Raw genomic sequence first — 20,571 nt, forward strand, 5'->3', positions numbered from 1 at the left:
TTGTAATCTCTCCCTCTGATCTTTCAGTAGCTGTTTCTCAGACTGACAACACCAGCCCCTCGACGATGACCACCGCCAGCACTGGGCTGGTGCTGCTGGTGGGCGACGCCCTCCCATCGGCAGATCAGGAAGCTGGGGTCCACAGTTTGGTCACTTGCCCGCAGCTTGGAGCCACTTGAGGTGGAGCTGGAGCCAGAGGCCACAGGCTCACATCCCCTCTGCCCTGCGCCCTAGCCTCGCTGTCCTCAGACCCGACTTGAGATTTCAGGACCATCTGGTGACCTTGACTCTGTACAAGTGCACAACATTTGTGTATACATTGCGGGCTTGCAGTGTGGCGCTGTTTTTAAGCATGCCCCACATGCAGTCTGTCACTGGTACCGGCTGCTCCACAGACTCCGAAGTCTACCACCTTCCTGGAAGACTTCCCCACTGCCAGCCCAGCGCAGGCCCTAGCTCAGGGCCTGCCACCATGGCAACTGTCGAGCAGCATGCAGGAGGGGGTATGCCTGGGCAGGAGCAGGGCATGCTCTGTCTTGGGCATCCAAGTGGGCACACCTGCCCGTCGCTGTCCTGCATGGCCTGACGATCAGACACAGAAGGAGAAGGCAGGAACCAGAGTGCCTGCAGGAGAGGGCAGGTGGGGCAGACAGGAGGGGGCAGGCGGGGCATCTTACAGCAGAGCTCTGGAGGGGACGCCTGTTCTTCCCTGGAGTTCTGGGCTCGCCTGGCCTTGTGCACACAGCTTTGCAAGGCTAATGCACCCACGTCTGGTTGCTGATACAGGCCTCAGGCTGGGGTTGGACAGCCCACCACCGACGTGCTCCCTGGACTCTGCTCGGGCTGGGCTCCGGTGGTAATGGAGGCTGCCCCTGCACCTCCCTCCTGGCACCTTCTGGCCTCTTCCCACCTGGCAATCTCACCTCCACATGCTAGCTGTTATAGAATCCTGCAGAGTCCCTGGTGTGTGGTTTAGGTGGATCCTGTGAGCGAACATGCTGAGGAAGGACACACCTTCACCAGTCCTGCCACCCCAAGTGTAACCAGGCCCACTGCCACACGCCCGCTGAGCCCCAGCCTTTCATAAGGATGTTTCCTCTGCCCGAACACCCTTCCTCCTGGCCTGCCTGGAGACCAGTCTCTGACTAACCTGCCCACATTTGGGTCAAGGTCACTGCCCTTTCTTTCCAGTTAGGGAAGCGCCTCATCCACCTACTTGTGCAAATGTGTGCATATTCACCAGCCCTCTCCCAAGCTGTGGGCAGGGGCCATGTCCTATCCGTCTTTGTATGTCAGCACTTGGCACAGAGCCTGGCACACAGTGGGCTTGGAGTGTGGGGATGAGAGGAGGCAGGGAAAGGATGGGCACAATTGGCCCCAGGCAGAGGGGACAGGGCAGCAGCAGTCCAGCTGGCCCCTCGTACAGCAGGGAACCCATCCAGCTCAGAAGGGAGACCATCCCTCTGCAGAGAGGCCAGCACCCCCTGGAAAGAGCTCCAAGAGAGCAACACTGCTGCCACCTCCGTCTATGCCCTGGGGACCACTTGGCCGTCTTATAGGAATGGTCAGGAGCCTGTGATTTCAGATCAGTCACATCCACAGACGCTCGGGCCGTCACTGGGCAGGGAACATCTAAACTTTATTCCTGTATCATCTCATCCAAAGCTGTTTTTCTCACGCTCAAAGAGCATCTAGAGTATGCTGTGCCTCTGGGAGCAGCTGGCTGCGTCTGGCACCAGGGCCGCCTCAGGCTCAGGCCTGGCAGAGTCCTGACACCTTGGTCACCGGCACCTGCTGTCTACACTGCAGCAAAGACCCGTCTCCTTCTTTGTCCGGGTTCTCCTACCGCCTTCACCCCCACAGGCCTTAGTTCCTGCAACTAAGTCCTGTCTCCCCCTCGGCAGGTACCACGACCAGCAGGACGTCACCAGCAACTTCCTGGGCGCCATGTGGCTCATCTCCATCACATTCCTGTCCATTGGTTACGGGGACATGGTGCCCCACACGTACTGTGGGAAGGGTGTCTGTCTGCTCACGGGCATCATGGTGAGTACCTGCCTTCGCCTGGCCCCCCGCCCTCCCTCTGATGCTACGAGGAGTGGAGCCTTTGTGGAGGTGCCCAGGGGTCTGCCAGGCCAGGCGCCCGCACAGGGGAGGGCGTATGCTGCTCACAGGCCTAGTTTCCTCCTCTAACACAGGAATATGTTCCGGTGCTGGATACGTAAGGGCCTCTTCAGGGCCCCCCAAGATGTGCCGGGCCATGACCCTGCACCCCCAACACGCACCCCCCGCCAGTGTTTGCTTGCCCCCAGGAAGCATCAGGGCTGGCAGTTAACTGTCCTCCTTTCTGCCCTGGGACCCCACAGATTTGGCACCATGTCTGAGAAGGTTTTGCTGGAGGTCACAGAGGCGGACCCCCGGACCCTGTGCTCTCCCTTGGCTGTGGTGGGGCCAGAGGGCAGGGCTGGCAGCAGGGAGGGGCCACAGGCCCCAGTGCCCCAACTCCGCGCACTGGCCAGATGCCCGTGGGGCTGGGCCTTGCTGCTCGCCAGACAGTCCCCTGGAACCACTTTTTGGGAAAGAAACCTGAGGCTCAGAGGGGAGAGCGCGCTGTGAAGCCAGGGTGGCTGCTGTGGGGTGTGGGCATGCGCAGCCCTGCAGCTCTGCTCCAGGTCCCGAGGGCACCACAGCCCTCCCCAGGGGAGGCTCTTGCACCCATGCACGTGGGTGACCATTCTTTCCTTCTGGTGCCCCTCAGACTTTTCCCTCTGAAAGAGAATGATTCATTCCTGCAGCAAAAAGGGCATTAAATCCTTTCCAGGAGTGGGGGGTGCCCCCCCCCATAGCCCAGTGGCCCTTCTGGCACTGATCTTGGTGACAAAGAGGCTGAGTGCGAGTGTGGACCCCTCAGAACAGAGCAGGAGAACCAGCACAGTCATTTCCTACCTGGACATAGCCCTAGGCTCTTCTACCTGGAGCCCTCCCCCCTAAAGCTCCTCCCCCTGAAGCCCTCTACCCCCGTAGCCCCTCCCCCCTGCAGCCCTTCCCCCTGGAGTCCCTCCCCCTGCAGCCCCTCCCCCTGCAGCCTCTACCCCCTGCAGCCCTCCCCTTGCACCCCCTTCCCCCCAGAGCCTGGTACAGGTGCATGGTAGCAAGCAGGCCCGGAGCAGCAGTTAAGCAGAAGGCTGAGCAGGGCCTGGGAAACCCTGGGCAAGTGGAAGCCTTAGAACACACACCTCCCTTCCGCAGTGGGAGTCTGTCTGGCTCCAGTCCAGCTGCCAACACACACTAGGCAATGATCCTAACTTCGAGAGAGGAGTGAGATGCTGCAGAAGGCCAGCACCTCCCCATCCTAGAGGCTCCCGGGCCTGGGCTGTGCCTCAGGACCAGCTCTTAGCCAGGTGAGCAAAGACCCCTGGGCGACCTGTTACCATAGATACCCCCCACCCTCGGGCCCCTGCACATGGAGCAGTGCCCCATCCAGGAAGGCCCCAGATGGGCAGTGCCCGGGATCCTTCCCTCCCTAGCCTGCCCCTTATGGGGGGAGGGGTCTGCGGCGCCTGCTGGGAGAGCTGTTCTCTAGAGGGAGGAGTGATGGGGGCAAGAGGGCCGGTGAGGAGGGGCCAACCCTCCCATATCAAAACCACTGCCCAGGCCCTTCCACGGTGCATGCATGCGTAAATCTGTGTGCATCTTTGTAGGCGCTTCACCCCAGGATCACATCAGTGGCAGCCCTCAGGTCAGTCAGCTCAGGAAGAACCCCGCTGGCAATTTTCTAACAGATGTGACTTTTCTAGCTGAGTCATTCTTGTGAGGGTTTCTCTGCCAGCCACCCTCCTGCCCCTCCCCTGCCGCCCTCTCTCCTCTCCCCTGCTTCCTTCCCTTCCCCTCCCCTCCCCTCCCCTCCTCTCCCTTGCCTCCTGACCTACCCCTCAAGGTCAGTGCCCCCCACTACAGGTAGGGCTCCCCATGCCCCAACCCTGTGGTTGCCATGGACACCTGACACCCAGAGGGGCCCATGGGGGAGGGGCTGTAAATAGTCTTAATCATTGTTTTCTCCTGGTAGTCCCAGAAACCGTGTAATTATCAACCATTAAGCAGGGTATGTAATTGTCTGAACAACGTGCAGGTTATTGGGCCAGACCCAGTGCGTTCAGGGGTTGGGCCACAGCAGCAGCTCTGTCTGTCCGCTCCTTTCCCTAAAGACCAGGAGAGGGTCACAATCAGAGTCCCCAGAGCTAAAATGGGCAGCGCCCGCAGGGCTTGAGAGCTTGGGGCCCCCAGGGCCAGGGTAGGAGCCCCATCTCAGGATGCTGGGCAGCACTGGCCCTGTGCTCCAAACCCTTCCTGAGTTTGGAGATGAAAACAGGTAAAAGCTGGGGACGCTGAGCTGGGCCTGGGGAGATGCTCTGCGACTGCAAAGGAAGGTGAGGGAGAGGTGACCATGGCTCTGCCAGGAGGCTCAGCAGGACATCAGCTTGGGAAGAGGAGCTGCTCCCTGAAACACCGTTTGCTTTCACACCAGCGGTTACATGGAGTCTGCTGCAGGAGCAGAATCCAGCCTCCAGGCCTCCCTCCTCCATTTGTCACCATCATTTATGCCTTATTTTATTTTATGCCTCTTTAGTTAAGAACGCCTCATCCCTCCCGCCTTGGGATACTTGTTTTTCCAGATTCCAAGGTTTTCCCCACTGGAAAATGTTTCTGGAAATCAAGAAGAGGGAGGACCAAAGCTGTAGATGATTTGGCAGTTCCTTGGCCCCAGGCTGCTCCCTTCTCCTGCTCCCCATGGGCCCCTTCCTTGCAAGAAGGAGCTGGCCCGGGCAGACCAGGAGCACAGCAGGTGTCATCGGTGACTCAGGATGGGGCACATTTTTTTTTTAATTTTTTTTTAAATTTATTTATGATAGTCACAGACAGAGAGAGAGAGGCAGAGACACAGGCAGAGGGAGAAGCAGGCTCCATGCACTGGGAGCCTGATGTGGGACTCGATCCCGGGTCTCCAGGATCGCGCTCTGGGCCAAAGGCAGGCGCCAAACTGCTGCGCCACCCAGGGATCCCATGGATGGGGCACATTTTAAGGCAAAAGTCTGAATCATGGCTTTGCTCTGTAGTGAGACCCCACAGGGGTCATGCCGGCAGCTGCTTGCCCCTGTCTGCTCCATGAGGTCTCCCTAACGTGCCCCTCTGCCCTGTCTCAGCTGTGACACAGCCCTGCCCACTGGTACCTCACCTGGAGAGAGGGCCACTGTCCCAGAGGAACACAGGTGATCATCAGACCACCTATGGAAGCACACGGCAGGGGAACTGGCTTCCTTAGTGCATCCTTCATCTCCACCAAAGAGTCAAAATTGACCATTACCTTCTTTAAAAAAAAAAAAAAAAAAAAGATTTATTTATTGGGGCCCCTGGGGGGCTCAGTCAGTAAATTGTCTGCCTTCAGCTCAGGTCATGATCTCAGGGTCCTGGGATTGAGCCCCATGTTGGGCTCCCTGCTCAGGGGGGAGCCTGCTTCTCCCTCTCCCTCTGCCTCTCCCCCTGCTTGTGCATGCTCTCACTATCTCTGTCTCTCTCTGTCTGTCTCTCTCTCAATTTATTTATTTATTTGAGACAGAGAGAGAGAAAATCTCAAGCAGACACCCCGCTGAGCACAGATCCCACGACCTGAGCCAAAATTAAGAGGTGGGCCATTCAATGAACTGAGCTGCCCAGATGCCCCTTGACCATGACCTTCTGCCTCAAGTCTTGCCTGCTCCTCCCTGAACCCTGTCACCAAGTCTTTCCCTCCTCCCTGGCTCCACCCTGGCTGTTCAGGCTACAGCTGGAGTGTGTGCCCTGTCTGCTCTCTGTGCCCTCTTGTGTTCTCGATATGCGCCCCTTCTACTCCCAACCCACCCCCACCCCCCGTCTCTCCTGCTTTCTCACATGCACACTGTACCAGCAGTCTGGACTGCAGCACGCTGCCCACTACTTTCTGACCCCATCTTCACAAGGTTGCTTCTTAATGGAAATGACCAAGTGAGGCTTTATTGTTGGCGACTTCCCTAATTACATCCAGATGATGGATTTTTCTAAAAGAAAATAAAGTTGAGAGTATTCAGTGCTATCTATTCAAGTTAGACTTAGTGGTTAAGAGCCCAGCATCCTCCAGAGAAATATCCACAAGGGAGTCTTGGCATCTTTAAGTCAAAAGAAATTGAAAATGTAATCTAGTCCACCCTCCTGCTTCCATGCAGAAGTTTATCTTTATCTTATAAAATAGATGGTTCCTTAGCAAAAACACTGGCTTCTGATTAGAAGTTCCCTGCATTCAAACAGTGGGGCTGTGAGCCACGGCGAGAGCCAGTGACACTCCATCTGGACCCTGGCCATCCAAGATGGTGCATGAGTGACCTTTGGTGGGATCCCCAGTGTGATGAGTGGGGGACCCCCTCCTCTACTCCCCTCACACCCTCCCTTTCAGAGGTGACAGGAATGGAGCTCTCCGGGCCCTGGAGAGGTGATGGAGAACAGAGCCTGGGGATGGCCCCTGCTTCTCATGACCCATTTTTAACACTGTGATATGTCCCTCTGTTTGGGCTTTGAGCCAAAGTACATTCAGAACTCCCTGTGAGGGAGAGGGATCATACTAGGTCTGGTTGAGGGGAAATGGAACACACCTCTTCCCTCTAGGATAGCTTCTTTTAATCTATTTTTTGCTTGAGGAGGCTTGATTGAATCAATGACAGCTATAGACCAAGGATCCAACATTCCATACATATCCCTTGAAAATTGGGCACAGTCTTCTGCCAGTCACAGATGCCAAGAAAACACAGCCCCCCTCTGAACAAGAGGGGAAGGTGAGGTCAGAGAAGTTCACAGACTCAGTCCTTCCAGCTCGTGCTAGAGATGGAGTATACTGCAGTATAGATTGTGTGCCTTTGAAAACACCAATTTCTGTTTCTAACCCATTCTGTTAGACTGATGAGCCAAAGACATCACTGATGGAGCCCTTTAGTCCTGGGACCTAAAGTGCAAACCCAGGCTTTTGGCAACTGCAGTTACAGTTTGGCATCTAGAGTCTCAGACTATTCCTCTCTTCTGTGAGGGAAGGCAGGGCCATCCAGTCCAGTGTGCAGGGCAGAGCAAGGGCAGGGTGAAGGCAAGGCGAGGGTGAGGCAGGGGGAGGGCAAGAGCAGGGTGGGGTGGGGCAGGGCAGAGGGAGACAGGAAGGAGGCAGGACAGGGTGAGGGCAGGGGCAGAGCAGGGCAAGGCAGGGGTGGGGCAGGGCGAGGCAGGGGCAGGGCAGGGTGAGGGCAGGGGCAGAGCAGGGTGAGGCAGGGGCGAGGCAGGGCATGGTGAGGGCAGGGGCAGGGTGACAGCAGGGGCAGGGCAAGGTGAGGCAGGGGCAAGGCAGGGCAAGGTGAGGGCAGAGCAGGGTGAGGCAGGGGCGAGGCAGGGCAGGGTGACGGCAGGGGCAGGGTGATGGCAGGGGCAGGGCAAGGTGAGGCAGGGGCAAGGCAGGGCAAGGTGAGGGCAGAGCAGGGTGAGGCAGGGGTGAGGCAGGGCAGGGTGAGGGCAGGACTAACTTCTACCCCAGCAGAGGGGTGAGCAGAGCACAGACCTCTGGGTCCCTGAGCTCACCAGCAGAAGGGAAGCAGGATGTGCAGGGCTGTGCAGGGTTCTGTTTGGGGGGAGGTGGGAACGTGTGGTGCTGTGCTCATTTCCCCGATGGTCAGGCTTGCAGCCAGCCCAATGAGAAGCTTCTGTGGGACCCGTGTGGGACCCCCGTACGCCCCGCAGAATCAGGACGGGCCTCGGGGAAATGCTGGGGCTCTGCAGGCTCCCATAAGCTGTGGTCTAAGGTGGGAGCCTTGTGTCCCCAAGGTGTCTGCAGGGGGAGTCCCTGCAGGAGCTGAGGAGGAGCTGGCTTCTGGTGCTGAGTCACAGCCCAGACTTCTGGGTACAAAGACCCGGGTGTGGAACAAGTGCTGTCCCAGAGCTCATGCCCCCCGTGTTCCCCTGGGGTGCAAGTCAGGGTGGACTGTGCCTCGGTTAGATAATTCCAGGAAAACTCTGCATGGCAGGAGCTGTGTCTGCCCTGCTCTGGTGCCACCGAGCTCTGCCCTCTTCCTGGCCCAGGGTCTGGAGCCCCCAGTGGGCTCGGCTTCTCAAGGGGGCAAGAGGGCCCGCTGCCCAGACCCGCCTGTGTGGCCCTGTGGTGCCCGGGGGGTTGTCTACTAGTTTCAAGTCCCCAGAGCCACAGCCCCACCTGCCCCATGAGCCACCGGCTGATCCTGGGGAGACTCGGTCCCTGAGGGAGATCAGTCCCAGAACGAAGACACCGCAGCTCCTCCCAGGGCAGTGGGGAGTGGGGGCGGGGGGCGGCAATCAGGGTGAGCATCCACTCCTGGAGCCCCCCAGTCTTCTGCTCACCTTGCCCTGTACTCACATGTGCTGTCTCCCCTCAGGGTGCAGGCTGCACTGCCCTCGTGGTGGCAGTGGTGGCCCGGAAGCTGGAACTCACCAAAGCAGAGAAGCACGTTCACAACTTCATGATGGACACTCAGCTCACCAAACGGGTAAAACACCACTGTTTTAACGTGGGAGCCGATGACAAGGAAACAGCCCCCTGGTTCTCACTGGGGGCGGGAGAGGGGCCAAGGGAGCCCAGGCGCTTGTGAATGGCCTGCATCTAGGGGGCGCAATGTCTCCGCATCCTGGGCTCCCATCCTCTACCAAATCACCATGTGGTTCAGGCAACCAAATAATTTTCCTGATAATTGAATCAATAGCTTTGGGTGGTGTAACCCCACCCTCTCCCCAAAGGGCACTGAACCAATCACCCATCGAGAGGCAGCGTTTTTGTTTAGGCTCAGACAACATTAGGAAGGGCAGTAGAGTCTTGTCTTTTTTTTTTTTTTTTAAGTTTGATTTAAGTCATCTCTGCACCCAATGTGGAACTTGAACTCACAACCCTGAGATTGAGAGTCGCTTGCTCTTCTAACAGAGCCAGCCAGGTGCCTCAGGAAGGCCAGTAGAGTCTTAAAAATGGTATTATGTCTAAATCCAATTCTTTTTAAAAAACCATTAAAGATGATCATCACAGCAGAGCCCACATTTTTAAATGATGTTCATCAAAGTGTCATCATCCAATCCCCCTTTGAGGCTTCCGGATAATGGTTCTCACTTGTGGTAAAGGAGGAGGAACAGTGGAGACGTGCTAGAATGGGGAGAGGGGTCAGCTGCTGGATGTCTGCCACCTGCTGAACTGTCCGGGATGAAAAGGCTGCCGGAGAAGAGACAAAAACAGGTCCTTCCAGGGGTAGAGCCAGAAGAGCAGAGCAGGAGCTGCTCCTTAATGACTGGCTTATGGAGAATGCTCTAGAGCTGCAAGCCAAACAAAGGTCAGCAAGAGGATTTCTTGCAAGACTCCTCTTTCTGAGAGGAGCATCAACCCTATGCTGGGGTCTGGGCTGCTGAGGCCAGTCTTCCTCATTTGGGACTTAAGTGTTCGGGGACTCACAAGCAACCAGATGCTGGTTTTTGAACACTGGAGAAAATATTCTGTGGTAACTGTTGCAGGAAAACGGTGTTGGCAACAGAGTCAGGGGCAGGAGGAGAGCCAGTGGCAGGCGGGCAGCCCGGGTGGCCAGCAGTTGCTGAGGCTCTGCGCTTCTCAGCAGAATTATTTATGGGGTTTGATTGTCTGGTCTTTGATTACACATATTGGATTCTTTGAAGAGGCTCCGCAGGCGTGAAAAGGAATGGGCCCAGGCAAATATCCTAGCCTCGTTGATGTTCAGGAGGCTGGACATGGCACATTGTGGCCCAGCTGTCTGCTGTCCAACAGACAGCGTCATTTAGCACCAAGGTGGCAGAACTGAGGCTGTTCCTGCAGCTTTCCGTGTGGGATTTACCCAGAACACTGTGACCCAACAGTTCCCATCAGCCATCCGATATGCATGCAAGTCCAGCTCAGCACTGAGCAAATTATTAAAGTGGTGGGGACACCTGTGGGCACCAAGGCAGAGGTGAGGGCGCATGGCTCTGTCTTTAGCACCTTCCCGGAAGCTGTTTCCTTACAGCAGACACATGCACACTTGTTCGGCCCTGCTTTGTGAAACCAAGATATACTTTATATTTCATGCCATTCCCACGCTTCCTCCATTTTCCACCCATGAGTCAGATTGTAGAGGGAAACAAAGCCAAGGAAAGCCGGTTCTCTTACAGGACAGGAAAATAAACAGTGTCTGTAGTCTGATTGTGGAAGGAGTGCACCCCGTGGTCACCAGTTTCCATCGTTCAAAAATAATCCTATAAATCCTGCTCAAGGCCACTTACTTTTTGAAAAGTAGGTCTGAAAACCAAATCAACAAATATCTTTGGCTCATCTGTGAGCGCCAGGTATCTTTTCAACTCATATATCTCACTTTTCTGCGAACACATAAATCTGCCAAAATGTCCCTTTAATGTCTTTTCCCCGAGACCAATTATGCAACGCGGCTTTTACAGATCAAGGATTCTCAAAGCTTCCAGAGGTTCTTCTCCAGAACCTTGGTTGGAAGGAAGGTGCCGGTGAATTCGTGAGCGCTGGGCTCAGCCCTCCTGAGGGAGTTGCTCTCTAGGGCCCACAGCTCGGTCCCCATCCCCTCCGTGCCTGGGGCCCAGCAGTGGTGAGCACAGCCTCTTGTGACAGCTTAGTGAAGCACCAGAGAAAGACCCAGTCACGCAGGAACTCACTGTGGCATCGTCGCCAACTTCTCAGGAGCTGACATTAGTGTATCTCAAGAGAAAAGCATTCTGTTAGGACAAATTTCGCAAACTTAATTCTTTAAACACCTAAGCAAAGACAGAGAGAGAAGCATTGTAATTATTCATCATAAAAACTCTCAGACTTTGGTGTTCGTCTGTCCTGCTGGTCGGATGCTGCCGTAAAGGCTGCAGCCCTGCTTTGGCCGTTAGAGTCACATGGGTTTGTGTGTTTCCTGTGTGAGCAGAGAGGGGCTGGTGTTGCAGCGCAGGGACTCAGTTTCTGGTTTTCCTGGGTCCACAGCTTTCCTTCTGTCCCTCGGTTGGCTTGTCAAGTCCAGGGCAATGTCTTCCTGCATTCGCAGCAGTCAGACAATCACGCAGGAGCTTTTACTCCAGAACGGTCCCCTTTGGCTGCCTGCTGGGCTGCAGAAGCCACACACAGGAGCCATAAAAGAGATACTGGACCTTGTTTTTGCCCCCACACGATGCCCCATGTCCCCATCCCTCTGTTTTATGTGACTAAACATACCCATCCCCAGATCACTGCTGGATGCCATGTTCTGCTCCAGGGACACCACGGTGGGTGCTGGTGGTTCCTGCCCTCGGAGAGCACCTCTTCTTTCCAGAAGGCAGGGCGGGATGCCCACAGACACGTGGCCCACAGAGCAGCACGGACACGAGGGTTCTATTTCCTGGGTTGGCTCTCCATGTGGGACCTCAGGTGGCACCACATGCACCGCTAGCTGGGGGTCGTGTCTTCTTATCATTGCCATAAGGGGTTCTTGCCCCAAATACTTTATCTGAGCACATTTCCCCACGAGGTCAATGAGTGAAACCAAAAGAAAACCCTGTCTTTCCTACCCCTGTTCCTTCCCTCTGACTTCCCTGGTCTCCAGGCTGGGAACTTATGGCCTTGGGGACTCTTGTGTGCTCTGGACCCACAGGGCCTGAGCAGCTCCCGAGCCTGCTCTCCGACCCTGCCCTGCCTGTCCCCGCACACCAGCTTCTCCGGGTCTCCGCTCACCACACTGAATGCCATCACATGTCCTGTCATGGCCTCCTGACCCCAGTCTTCCTGTGCTTTGCTTCCTTCCCTGTGGGGCCCCTTAGGCTCCAAGACTTAGCTGTGAACATATCACCCACCACCCACTCACACCCTTACCCTTCCTTGGACCTACTGATCAGGGCTAAAGAAACCTTTTCTTTCATTTATGAGCATATGTGAAAGTTTTATCAAATCCTGCTGGAAAAAAACCCTTTTCTTCCAGCAGCAAATTCAAGGATTTACTCATCACAGATCTTAATCTCTTCAAAACTTACCCAGTAATCGATTGACCAGTTACCAAATACTAATCCTCCCCAGAGAGTGCCCATAAATGGTCTCGGTCACAGAGCTCTGGACAGATTGGGGACAGGTTCTCTTTAGTAAGAGTCCTACAAACACTGAGCTTCTGAGCTGGAGGGAAATCTCAGGGACGAGTCTCAGATCCAGAGACGGGCAAGTGTGGGTGTGCAACAGCAAACTGTGTCCAAGCTAGGGTGGCTGCATATTCTCAGGCCTGCATATGGCCCAGCCACAACCCTGAGGGTTTCCTAGAGCGATCAGCTCCTGAGAACTGGGCATGGTGGTGAGGGTCCCAGGCCTGCGTGTGGGAAAGCCAGTCTGCCTCCACACCAGCTGGATATCATGTGGATGGCCCCGGACAACTGAGTACCACCCTTCACCAGGTTGCACGGGGCAAGGAACTGTAAATGCCAGAGACCACCCCCAGAAACCCACCCTGCCTCAGGGCCCGGCCCAGGCTCCTGCTGGCCATGGGGCAGAAGCCAGTTCCAAGCATTGAGGTGGCTTCCAGGTGCAGGCACAGAAAGCTGAGTGGGGCGTGGACAGGACTGCACTGGACGGAGAGAGGAAAGGAAGCCAGCAGGAAGTCTGTGGGTTGGGGTGAGGGGGCAGTGGAGCTGGCAGGGAAGAGAGAGGCCCCACCCAGTTCTATCCCTAACAGACTCCAGACAGGACGGACCCACAGGGTTTTGGACCGTGATGCTCACCAGCCCTCGGCTCCCCTAGATCCAAGCTGGGAGGCTCCTGGGACTTATTCCTGTCACAGCCACTCCCCAGGCCTGCTCTGTGTCCTCTCCCGTCCCCCTCCCAGGGAGCTTTCTGGCAGCTACTGGGGATACTGGTGACTTCTTCCCTGGAGGGTCACCAGAGGGCTCCCTGAGGCTTCACAAGGGGGTACGAGGGGGAACAGGGCAGGCTCCTGTTGTAGGCTGTCCCATGTCCTCCTGCAGCTGACCGCCCTTGGCAATACTGGGCAGGAGCTCACACTGGCAGAGGGATGGCCAGAGCAGGCTGCAGCATGGTGACTGAGTCAGGAGCTCCAGTGACAGACAAGTGTGTTCTGTGCTGTTTTCTTTGGAGGGAGCAGGGAACACTCACATGCAGCCAGGGACACCCATGGAGCGGCCGTGAGGTACAGGGCCCGTGGGCAGGCTCTGTGCCAAAGAGGAGATAACAATTCCACCCCTTTTGTGCGGCTTCTCCGAGGGCTAATGAGACTGTAAACACGGAGCCCAGCACATTGTAGTCCCTCAGCAGGTGTCAGCTGCCACAGCTGCTACCTGCCAGACAGAGATGGAGGTTGGGCTGCTTCCTTGCCCAGGACCTGGGAACCTCAGAGCAGCTCCTAAAGTGTGAGGGTCACCGAGCCCATTCTCTGGCCCCTGCCAGGCTGGAAGCAGAACATGGGGACCCTGGCAAGCCATCAGCTGTGTGCATGTCTGCTTGGGGAACAGAAGAGCAGACAGGACCGTGTGAAGAGTCCTCAGGCTCCTGAGCCCTGCTGCCCACCCCACCGCCTCAGGAGCTCAGCGAACCCCAGGAGGGGTACACGACCTCACCGGCTCCCACCTGGACTGTGGTCAAAGCCCTCAGCCCCATGACCAGAGGGAGCCCTGGTTGCAGCATGTACTGTCAGCATCAGAGGGCATAGTGCGGCTATAGGGCTGTTTCCTTTCCTCCTGCAGACACTGATTCACGTAGCTTTGTGCCAGGCGGTTAGCTGTCAGTCCCGAAGCGGCACCAAGCCTCGTGCCTTCCCGAAGACACGGGCCTCCTGCCCAAACCCACAAAGTCGCTGCGGCTACCCGGCTGTGCCGTGACTTCCCAGGCTCCCACTCGGGCTGAGGGCGCCGTGGGGCCTGGACTCCTTGCCTCCGTTATGTGGCCAAGTGTGGGCCCTGATGAGTGAAAACGAATTGCGAATGTTTTTCCAATTCCTTGACCCTTGATCCTGGGAAACAGAAAACGGTATTTGTGTGGAGATGAAGCCTAGTCAGGAGGAGCTGCAGACCGCACGGAAACCGTATGTTCTTCTTGGCCCCGGCTCCCGTTCGGACTTTGCCCTCAGCCAGCTGCGGGACTCTGGCGCTCACGACCTGTCCTGGACACCGTGTCCTCCTATTTTACACAGGGGTCTGGACTGTGTGCAGAATTCGTGTGTGTGTGTGTGTGTGTGCATGGTTTATGGAGCACAGAAATCCACTTTGGCTCAGTTTACCGTTCGTAATGTCACGGTGTCACTCTGTGTCTCGGTTTGTTCGTCTGTAAAATGGGGATCATCCTAGCTGCTGCCTGGTGAGTTTATGGGGAGGAGGACCTGAGAGGTGCGAGAGGAACCCAGATTGTGGCCGGCACACCATCCGCATCAGGGATCTCCTCCTTCATGCCTCCGGACAACAACTGTAGGGGATGGATTTCTCTCTCTCTCTTGATAACTATGCATTTATCCCTAACCTGCTCAGTAACTGCAATAATGAGCATGACCTGCAGGCTTTCCAGTTTCACCCATTTGCTACCCACCAGCACCACCTTGCGCAGCTCTGCCAGCCTCCCGGAGCAGACATGTGGGCAGCGGGGGCTCTGTGGGCAGCGGGGACTCTGCCAATCATCCTAAAAGCTGAGAGGGGTTTTCTTCCATTTTTCTGTGAGGCCGTCCTTGCAGGCTAAGCACCCGGGAAAACCAAAGAGTTCCCACCTCAGGGGACGTGGGCAGAGAGAGTGGGGCAGTGGGGGGCCGTCCTGAGCGTCCCTTGTCTGGGAGGCTCCTGTCCAGTCTGGCTGTGGTCAGACCCCACCTGCCCCGCCTCCGCTGCTCACCTGGACCCACCACGGCTTCCTGCCGGGTGAAGAAGCACCAGAAGTGAGCCATTAAGGGATCGAAAACCATTTTCACAGCGGATTTTTACTGAACAAAAAAAGCAGTGTTTATGTCACTTAGACATTTCTGAGAAGACTTAGCTGGCTGTTCTTTTAAAAACATCACTTCAGCGCCAGTGAAAAATATAATCCAGCCTTGGTAATAAATTTTTAAAACACACACACACAAAAGTTATCAGCCTGTGAAACAATGCTTCCTAGCTTCCCACACGCCTCCGCATTTTAACAATGTCCCATCTGTGATGTCAGCCTGACGAAGTGGGCCTGTACTCCCCAGTTTCACTAAAATCTTTTCTGGCTAGGAACCCGGTCTCTCCTGGGCTGTTCCACGGACACCAGGCCCTGGGCCTGCGGGCCTGTGCCAGTTTGCATGGCATGCAGAAACGGGAACAGTTCATCAAAAATCTGTTCGGCTTGTGCTTAATAAGAAACGTTTCCTCTGGCTCTTGTTACTAACTGCCAAAGACGTCTGTGTTTGGATTAAAACTCTGTCCTGTGCCATCTGGATGCCATCGATACGGCCCCGCTCAGCCGGGAGCCCGTGAGATCAGCGGTTTCCATGTCGACGGCAGTTAGCGTCACATGGCATAGAGCGTGGTGGCTGCGCACACAGAGGCGCCAGCCTTGGCGAGGACACAGCGTTGGCTTCACACCTAAGTATCTTCACTGATTTTCAGACACTGCTTTGAAATAATTTCAGTTTTAAGCCAATTACATTTATGGGTAAAATTACAGTGTAAATGTTTTTGGCCATTTGGGAAAGGACACGATGGGCTGGCTGAGGCCTCTGAGCTCCGTTTGTGGGAAAGACGTGTCCTCAAAGAGGCCTTTGAAAATCTCCAGCTGATGGGAAATCTGTTTGGGCTCCAAATCCAAGCAAGGATCCAGGTGTAGTATGTGGCCGTGTCGGGTGAGTGCAGAAGAGTGCAGGTGCACGGGTGGCCTGGCCTCTGAGTCTAGGGCCACAGCTCATCTAGATCTAGCCCAGAAACAGCAGTCAAGGGGAGCAAAACCCTCAAGAAAGAAACGAGAGCAGCTCTCTGGTCTGGCCTGCTGCCGTGTGCAGAACAGGACTCAGAGGAGACGGGTCATAATCATCTTTCTAAGGGTTCATGCGTCAGCGGAGGACGCAGAACCATGTCCTTATAAGGCAGACAGTAGCAGCAAACTCGGAGACACGGTGTGTGAAACACAGAAAATGAGCCTGTTAGCAACTCACCGTATTTGTTCTTCCTCAGATCAAGAATGCAGCGGCCAATGTCCTGCGGGAAACGTGGCTCATCTACAAACACACAAAGCTGCTAAAGAAGATTGACCATGCCAAGGTTAGGAAGCACCAGAGAAAGTTCCTCCAGGCCATTCACCAGTGAGTACGCTGCGCATTCCCCTGCCAGGGCCCTGCACCTGCTCCAACGAACCACAGGGGGAAACCCGCTGCTGACCCCCCAGCACTGGGGCGGGAACTGGGCCCATGTCACTCTGTTCCTCCCACTATTGCACCCACACTGGCCGGCACTATGCATGGGCTGTGGCAGGTGGAGGAGTAAGAGCCTCCAGTATCTCCCATCACTCTGACACCCCCCTGTGTCACCATCACACTGACACCCCCCCATGTTCCCATCACACTGACACACCCCCCGTCCCCATCATACTGACACACCCATGTCCCTATCATGCTGACACACACACACACCCTGCATGAGTGAACTGCGGTCTGTTGTCTCCAGAAGACAGGGATGTAAAGTGCAGTAGCAGGGATGGTGTTTGGGAGGTGCTGGGGGTGGGAGGAGGGCCTTCCAGAGGCAGGGAGATGATCTGAGAGGAGGAGGGGAGAGGCCAGAAGGCATGCTGCCTGGGGACAGGAGTTTGCTCTCCTGGGACCTGAGCTACACACCATCCTGGTCCATTGTCACAGGTGTGGAGGTCCCCAGTCTGGGGTTCCAAAATCAGGTGAACCGGTACAGCTGCAAATCCACATGCCGGGCTCCACTGTCCGCGCACGTGGAGCGTGGCTGTCACAACTCTTTCCCACAGACTGAGGAGCGTCAAGATGGAGCAGAGGAAGCTGAGTGATCAAGCCAACACCCTGGTGGACCTTTCCAAGGTGAGTGGCGGAGGCTGAGGGGTTCTCAGATGTGGCTGTGGGGACCCAGCCATCCCAGCTCCATGGTGCAGGCCCAGGAAAGCGAGGCCCAGGCCCCCTTGAGTGGATCCCTGATGGGAAACCTGGTGTGTGGCCTTAGTGAGGGTGATTCCTGAGCCTACAGATCTCTGCAGCGTGCTGCTCATGCTGCTTGGTGGAGTGAGGCCCAAGAATGAGCTGAAGCTGTGCAAGGAGCACCCACAGGGCTCCTGGGGATGGCAGTGGCCAGGCTGCCTGGTCACATGATTGTGACTGGAAGCTCGGTTTCTTGCCTCCTCCAATCCTTACACATCAGCTTTTCTGACCCCAAATCAGTGGTGAGGGCAGGGAGTGCATTTCCAGGCACCAGGCAGTTCATGGTGATGAGTGTGAAGGTGCCAAAAAAGAGAACCCTCCCCTGAGAGCCCCAGGACGTGACTGCCACAGGGCCATTCCGCATTTCTGACACTGACCTGCCATAAGTACTGGAAAGAAACTTGGGGCTCCTTCTGTGAACCCTAGAACTGAAGGACTGAAGGCCACGCCACTGGCAGAGCTGTGGCTGCTCCTCCCATCCTCAGCCCCTCAGGCCTCTCGGTAAAGATTGCACATCAAATGTTCAGCCCAGGGCCAGGCTGGCAGGACATTCCAACAGATGTCGATTATCATAATGGAACTCGTTCCCTGGGTGAGCAAGAGAAAGTCCCTCAGGCAGATTAGCACCCTTTGAAAAGAGGTGCAATCAGAGAAATTGCGGGTTTTTGGCCTCGTGCAGGTGCCTGGTTCAGCAAAGGATCAGGCCAGAGAGGGGCCTCCCAAGCTCAGGGACTTGTGCTGGCAGCAGCAGGGGTTGAGGGGGGGGGAGCGGGGGCATGGGGCTGAGGCGGAGCCAGGGCCCCAGAGCACGGGAGGGAACCCCCAGGTCTCGGGTGTGGTGTTAACATCCTCAGGTAGAGGAAAAGTACTAAAAGGTTTACAAATGGAGGCGTTGATCAGCAGGACAGAAGGAAGCCTCGCTCCAGGCAGAACACGGCCAGACTCCAGGGAGAGGCCACAAGAACGGGGCGCCAGTGGCCCCCATGCCAGAGGGGTCCCCTCACCTCTCTGTGCTGTGCAGGGGCCTGCTTCAGGCCCCCTTTCCCGCCCTCCTCCCACCCCCACTCCACGGTGGCTTCTAAGCTCCTGTCTCCCTGGCGGCCCCATACAGAGACTGCGCATTGTTGCTCTGGCCACAGGCAAGCATGAATTGGCCTCTGGTGGTCTGAATTCTCAATTCTCTGAGATGAGGTGACCAGTCAGTCTGGTCCCTATGAGGCTGCGCTCTGATGGCTCAGCTGTGGCCGGGAATGGGGTGGTGCCAGGCCCGCCTGCCCATGTAGGAATGGGCTGGCACCGCACCCCAAGAGTTTCTCTTACGGTAGCAAGCTTTCCCACCTCCCCTCTCACCTGGCAGGACACCCTGTGGCTGATGTCTTCTGGGAACATCAGGCACACGGACTTTCAGGCCTGCGCTGGTTCAGTACCACCCACAGCGTCTCACAGACTTGGGGCCCAGGGAGAAGCAGGCTGGCTGAGGGTCCACATCACTGAGTCACGTGGGAAACTAAACCCCACCAGTAATGGCAGCAGGCTGCCTGGCAGGAAAGGTGTGCAGGGAAGGGCTAAGGGGGTCTCTGCAGGGCTGCTGTGGGGACAGGTGCGAGCCCAGAAGAGGGGGGCTTTGGAGTCCACCTGCTCTTCCCTCCCAGAGACTCGCCTAAGTCCTGCCCCCTGCCCCGCCATGCCTTGTCAGCAAGCACAGGGCAGGGGACCCAATACTGACTCCATACAGCCCTCCAAACCCGCCACCTGCCCACCCCTGCTCTCTGGTCCTTGCTAGATTAAGAAAATGGCATGTGGCCTCCAATATTATTTGCTAGATTAAATGGCTATCCCACAGGGTGGCCTCGCTGGGAGGACCTGGGTCTTATTTGCTAGCTTCAATTCCTTTAATTGAAATGTAAAAATAATTCCTAATATCTGAGACTCTAAGCGATAAGATGGTGTCTGTGAAAATGCTTTGTAAACTATATGGAGACTTTGCAAATGGTGGTTCTCATTATGAATGTAGATGAGGAAGCCAAGATCTAGAGGAATGAAGTGGCCACCCTAAGGTTGGGCAGCTGACCAGTGGCCACACAGGGACCCAGGTCAAGGGGTCTAGGCTCAGTCCATAGCTCATAGGGCCCTACAAGGCTCATCAATGTGTAGTCTGGGCATTCCAGGGACAGTGGCCACCTTGATGAGGTTCTGGATTTTTAATTAGCGAAGGCAGCATGATCACTTCCAAAGTCTAGTCTTGGGAACGTTGGGGTGTCGGGGGTATCCTGCACTCCCAGGCAGAGCTGCCTTCATCCTGCCTCTGCAGTGGCTCCTTGGGGGCCCATCGTCGGCCCCCTTCCCACCTCCGCTCTGGCCCTCACACTTTGCCACCTTCCTTTACTCTGCTTTTCCATCTCTCCTTGGTCCCTGCTCCCATGGGTGCCAGGGGTTTCTGCATCTTGCTGGCATAACTCAGACTTTCAGGCAAACAGGGTCAGGATGCTATGGGCAGATGACCAGAAGCCCCAAGGGCCTCATTACCTGGGAGGGGGCAGAGGGGGCATGCAGGGCTCACATGGCTCTCGTTCCCAAGGCTGCTGTCACCTGTTAACGTATAGAGGAGGGTAGCTGTCGCATAGATGAGCCAACTCGGGAAGCCAGATTATATCCAGAAAGTGTCCTGATAAGAGAGAAGTCAGAGCCATGGACAAGACTGGGAGTGTACCTGTGGAAGGGGCTCAGTGGGGCTTTGTGCTGAGGTCATGGGGGGCTCTCAGCCTGTGGTCCGGTGGCCAGAGGGAATGGCGCCCTGGCCTGAGCCCCTCTGTTAGCTTTGCTCTGATCCAATTTGATGACTTAACTCTCAGAAGGCAAGTTTACTCTGTATGTTAGTAAATTGAACACCAATAAAAAATAAATTTAAAAAAAAAAAAAAGAAGGCAAGTTTACTGGATACTTTTAAGTTTCATTTGATTGTCAGGTCTCCTGATTGCACCCCGGCCCAATCACCCCCGGGCTCTACTTTCCTTCAGACACAGGGCCTTGTTGGTAAACAGGAAGAAACCTTCTAGGCACCTGGAATAACTTGTGGTGTGAAAGGTCTCTCCCCATCAGTGGATTCCTCCCTGGGGCAGAGGATGGAGGGGACCTGTGCCAGCCTCACTCACCCATCGTCCAGCCAATAGCTTTCAGGGACAGTCATGTGACAAACCCTTTGTGAAGCGGATTTGTGTCCATTCATTAGTTGAGCATCTCCTATGTGCCAGGTGCTGTTTTAAGCCCTAGAGACACACCCATGAGCACAGGCAATGGCCCCAGCCTGGACAGCATCCCTCCCTGTGGGTGGTGGTGGATGGTGATACCCAGGTGGAGCAGTTAACTAGCACAGCAGAAGGTGGTATAACGGAGGAGA

At 55.9% G+C, this 20,571-nt stretch overlaps 1 protein-coding gene across 7 annotated transcripts in view; it reads left to right on the forward strand.

Moving 5' to 3' along the window:
• Positions 1–20,571, forward strand: part of KCNN3 (potassium calcium-activated channel subfamily N member 3) — a 133,071-nt gene that overhangs the window by 103,470 nt on the left and 9,030 nt on the right. For 6 of the 7 annotated variants that reach the window (XM_025431047.3, XM_035719123.2, XM_035719124.2 and 3 more), the window contains 4 exons: positions 1,905–2,046; positions 8,451–8,561; positions 16,195–16,322; positions 16,991–17,060. In XM_025431047.3, coding sequence (XP_025286832.1) covers positions 1,905–2,046; positions 8,451–8,561; positions 16,195–16,322; positions 16,991–17,060 — 451 coding nt within the window. Of the gene's footprint in view, positions 1–1,904; positions 2,047–8,450; positions 8,562–16,194; positions 16,323–16,871; positions 17,061–20,571 lie in introns of those variants that run through there. The other variant, XM_035719125.2, reaches the window with a different exon arrangement.

This window comes from Canis lupus, chromosome 7 (assembly GCF_003254725.2).
Source record: "Canis lupus dingo isolate Sandy chromosome 7, ASM325472v2, whole genome shotgun sequence".
NCBI lineage: Eukaryota > Metazoa > Chordata > Mammalia > Carnivora > Canidae > Canis > Canis lupus.